Source organism: Elephas maximus, chromosome 3, assembly GCF_024166365.1.
Source record: "Elephas maximus indicus isolate mEleMax1 chromosome 3, mEleMax1 primary haplotype, whole genome shotgun sequence".
Lineage (NCBI taxonomy): Eukaryota > Metazoa > Chordata > Mammalia > Proboscidea > Elephantidae > Elephas > Elephas maximus.
The window spans coordinates 22,868,608-22,873,481 of record NC_064821.1 but is presented as its reverse complement, the minus strand read 5'-3'; the positions used below and the strand labels follow the sequence as shown (position 1 = coordinate 22,873,481).

General features: G+C 41.9%; 1 protein-coding gene across 1 annotated transcript; it reads left to right on the top strand.

The window, feature by feature from the left end:
• The first annotated feature begins 1,228 nt into the window (after window positions 1-1,228).
• On the top strand, window positions 1,229-2,170 carry LOC126074028 (olfactory receptor 7D4-like). The gene has a single exon (XM_049881371.1). The coding sequence runs from the start codon at window positions 1,229-1,231 to the stop codon at window positions 2,168-2,170; it is 942 nt and encodes a 313-aa protein (XP_049737328.1).
• The last annotated feature ends 2,704 nt before the right edge of the window (window positions 2,171-4,874 follow it).

Here is a 4,874-nt window from a genome sequence, read left to right as displayed (position 1 = left end):
ATTGTTGCAGTGAATTTGAATCCCAAGGAACTTTGAACAAACCCTGCATCAGCCAGACCATTTGTTTTGTCCATCAAAGCAAGTTTGATTCTCCATAAATATTACAGTCAAGAAAGCTTTACAGAGCAGTTCTACTATAACACATGGGGTTACCATGAGTTGGAGTCAACTCTATAGCAACAGGCTTGGATTTTGATTTGGTCTCCTATCCTACTCAATAAAATAAATTGGAATACAAGTGAGCAAGCCACATTCATCAAAACATAATGGAATCTTTTACAAATTATCATGCTTTAAAGATGAGCTGTGCCCGTTTGCTCAGAACATCTCTTCACTGATCAGAAGCCTCCAGAGATGGTTGCAAATTGCTGGTTCCCAAATGAGTCAGAGTGAAGATATTCATCCATAGTTAAATATGGTCATATTTTTTTTTTCACTCTAGAGACATGATCTGCTTTGCTCTTTTATACCTAAAAAGACTGACAGTGATGATAGCCAATAATGTCCATTTTCCTTTGTCATTTGGGGTATTGAAGAATAACAAGTGTGCAAAAACACTTATAACAATGTAAAACATAGCAGCGAAAGTCATTATTTGGTGAAGCTTGGCAATCTGCTTCTAAAAGATCTTCCTTCTTTCCTTGCTTCCTTCTTCCCTCCCTTCCTTCCTTCCTTTCTCCATCCCTTTGTATTTTTCTATCTTTCCCTCTCTTTCTTCCTCCCTCTCTCCTCCCTCCTCCCTCCCCTTCACTCTCTGGGAAGCAAACCTGAACCCTACTCATCCTTCAATACTTTATCCAGATATTATCCCCTCTTCTCAGATTTCTTCATCACTCAGACATGGTTATTTGACCCTCTTTGAAGTCCCGGTAATACCCCCAAGAAAGGCAGATGACCTGGATCAGGTTATAACAGTTCACTGGGCCTTGCATTCCGTATGTACTTTAGAGTGTACGTGGACCATTTTATCTCCAAGATTCAAAATTGTAGCTATTGTGATTCTAAACCGGAGATAAAGGGGATGTGTGAGTGTCCCAGAGGCCAAGGAACATTATGAAATGTTGCATGTAACTAATGACAGAAAGTAGGGTTCCTAAATCTCATAATGTTAAGGCTTTTATATCTAATTCTTGATTTAAAGAAATAAAATGGAGAGAATCTAGAATCTATCCTGTGTCTATTTCATGTTCTTTCCCCTCCTCAATTTACTAGGTGAACTATTGGCAACATGGAACCAGGAAATCAAACAAGCACTTCAGAATTTTTCCTCCTGGGATTTTCCCAGGACCCAGAGCATCAACCAATACTATTTGGAATGTTCCTGTCCATGTTTGTGGTCACTGTGCTTGGAAACCTGCTCATCATTCTGACCATCATCTCTGACTCCCACCTCCACACCCCCATGTACTTCTTCCTAGTCAACCTGTCCTTAGCTGACATCTGCTTCATCTCCACCACCATCCCAAAGATGCTAGTGAACATCCAGACACAGAACAGATCCATCACCTATGCAGGCTGCATCACTCAGATGTATTTTTTCATGGTTTTTGGAGGCATGGACACATTTCTCCTGACTTTGATGGCCTATGACCGGTTTGTAGCTGTCTGTCACCCCTTGCACTACCTGGTCATCATGAACCTCCACCTCTGTGGTCTGCTGGTTCTTGCGTCCTGGTTCATCAGTATGATGTACTCCCTAATGCAGAGTTTGTTGATGCTGCGGCTCTCCTTCTGCACCAATTGGGTAATTCAACACTTTTACTGTGAACTTGCTCAGGCCCTCACAATTGCCTGCTCCGACACACTCGTCAGTCATATCCTGCTATATATTATGGTGACTGCCCTTCTCGGAATTGTTCCCTTCGCAGGGATCCTTTTCTCCTACACTCAAATTGTCTCCTCCATCTTGAAAATCCCATCAGCTGATGGGAGGTATAAAGCATTTTCCACCTGTGGGTCTCACCTGTCTGTGGTTTCTTTATTCTATGGGACAGGCCTTGGTGTCTATCTCAGTTCTGGAGCATCACCCTCTTCCTGGAAAGCCATGGTTGCCTCAGTGATGTACACTGTCGTCACCCCCATGCTGAACCCCTTCATCTACAGCCTGAGGAACAGGGACATCAACAGGGCTTTACAAAGGCTTCTCAGGAGAATACTCTATGTTCAGTGATGGGAACATTAGTCTTGGATTTTTTGAGCTGGTATTGGAATAAAGAAATTGTGTTTCTTAAAACACATAGACGGAGTCCCTGAGTAATGCAAATGAGTTTGCTGAAGGGTTGGTGATTCAAACTTACACAGAGAAGCCTCAGAAGACAGGTCTGGCAATCTATTTCTAAAAGATCACAGCCTTGAAAACTCTATGGAGTGCAGTTCTACTCTGCATACGATGGGTTCACTATGAGTCAGAATCAACAGCAATTAATAGCAATAACAGTCACATAGAATTTTGCTCCTTACCAGCCTTATGTGTGCTTCTTCTGGACCTCTTATGGTAACTACTCTGTTCTCCTCAACTGTATTTCCCTCATCTGCTCCTCTGACATTTTATATTAGTGAGCCTCAGCCTGGCATTTGCAATCCTGAATGTCAGTACCAGCCACTTCAAGCGCTGACTGGAACTGTCAAATAATACTTCATTTTATTGGTAATGTTGCTATCATTTATCAAATCTATTCGTTGAACAACATTTATTAAGCACCTACAATGTGCCAACATGTTCTAGGTTCCTGGGATACAGCAATGAAAAAAAAAATCATGTCCTCAGAGAGCTTAAACCTGGGATCCTAAAGTTTATCAGATCAATTCTATCTCCAAACATAAAATAGTCTGATTGATAAATTATTTAATTGGTCACTATAGGTTAAAATTTTCTTCATATATTTACTCGGTTTCCAAAACAAGCTATCCAAAGATATTGCTAGAAATAGAAAAATCATGGTACCCAGAATATTAGATCTGATCAGGCCTAATAAGTCATTTGATATACTTGCCCCATTTTACAGGTGAATTCACAGAGTACAGCCAGTGGCAAAGCCTGGCTGAACGGGGACACATCTTCAAATATGATGCCAGGACAGAGCACTAGCTTACAATTCAGGAGAGCAACAAAAGAATCACAGAATTGCCAAACCCACTCGTTCCATAGTGTTTTGTTTTGTTGTGCATAGGGTTGCTACAAGTCGGAACCGACTTGTGGGCACCTGACAATAACAACAACAACAGGTATGTGGCAATTTCCTAGGTGGTGCAAACAGTTTGCACTCAACTATTAACCTCAAGTTGGTGGTTCAAAGCCACCTAGCATGACCATGGAAGAAAGATAACAGTCATGAAAACCCTATGGAGCAGTTCTATTCTGTAACACATGGGGTCACCATATGTCAGAATCAACTTGAAGGCAACAGGGTTTAGATATGTGATGGTAAGCAGCTTCTGGTGATACAGAATATGTTAGGACAGAGTAGATTGCCCCATAGGGCTTCCAAGGCTGTAAATCTTAGTTTTTTTATTGCACTTTTTTTTTTTTTAGATGAAGATTTACAGAACAAACTAGTTTCTCATTGAACAGTTGGTACACACGTTGTTGTGTGACATTGTTTAACAACCCCACGACATGTCAACACTCTCCCTTTCCAACCCTGGGTTCCCTATTACCAGCTTTCCTGTTCCCTCCTGCCTTCCAGCCCCTCCCCCAGGGCTGGTGCACCCCTTTAGTCTTGTTTTGTTCCATGGGCCTGTTCAACCTTTGGGGGAAGGGTGAACCTCAGAACTGACCTCATCACTGAGCTGAAAGGGTGTCCAGTGGCCATACTCTCAGGGCTTCTCCAGTCTCTGTCAAGGCCAGCAAGTCTAGTCTTTCTTTTTGAGTTAGAATTTTGTTCTACATTTTTCTCCACCTCTGTCTGGGACCCTCTATTGGGATCCCTGTCAGAGCAGTCAGTGATGGTAGCCGGGCACCATCTAGTTTTACTTGACTCAGTCTGGTGGAGGCCGTGGTACATGTGGTCCATTAGTCCTTTGGACTAATCTTCCCTTGTAACTTTAGTTTGCTTCATTCTTCCTTGCTCCCAAAGTGGTGAGATCGGTGGAGTATCTTAGATGGCTGCTCACAGGCTTTTAAGACCCCAGACTGTACTCACCAAAGCAGAATGTAGAACATATTTTTTATAAACTATGTTATGCCAATTGAGCTAGATGTTTCCTGGGACCATGGTCCTCACAGCCCTCAGCCCTGCAATTCAGTCCTTCAGAGTGTTTGGATATATCTATGAAGCTACCATGACCTTAACTTGTACAGGTTGTGGTGGCTTCCCCAGTACTCTGTACCATCTTACCCTTCACCAAAGTTTCCATCTATTTTTTTTTTTTATTGTCTGTTAAGTGTTTTTCCATCCCCACTCCTCCCCTCCCTCGTAACCATCAAAGATTGTTTCTTTTTGTATGTAAACCTTTTCATGAGCTTTTACAGTTGTGGTCTTATGCAATATTTGTCCTTTTGTGATTGACTTATTTCACTCAGCATAACGCCCCCCAGATTCATCCATGTTACGAGATGCTTCACAGATTCATTGTTGTTCTTTATTGCTGCTTAATACTCCATCGTGTGTATGTACCACAGTTTGCCCATTCATCTGTTGATGGGCATCTAGGCTGTTTCCATCTTTTTGCTATTGTGAACAATGCTGCAATGGACATGAGTGTGCATATGTCTATGTGTGGGACAACTCCTATTTTTCTAGGATATATTCCTAGGAATGGGATTGCTGGATCATGTGGTATTTCTATTTCTAGCTTTCTAAGGAAGCGCCAAATTATTTTCCAAAATGTTTGTACCATTTTGCGTTCCCACCAGCAGTGCATAAGAGTTCTGA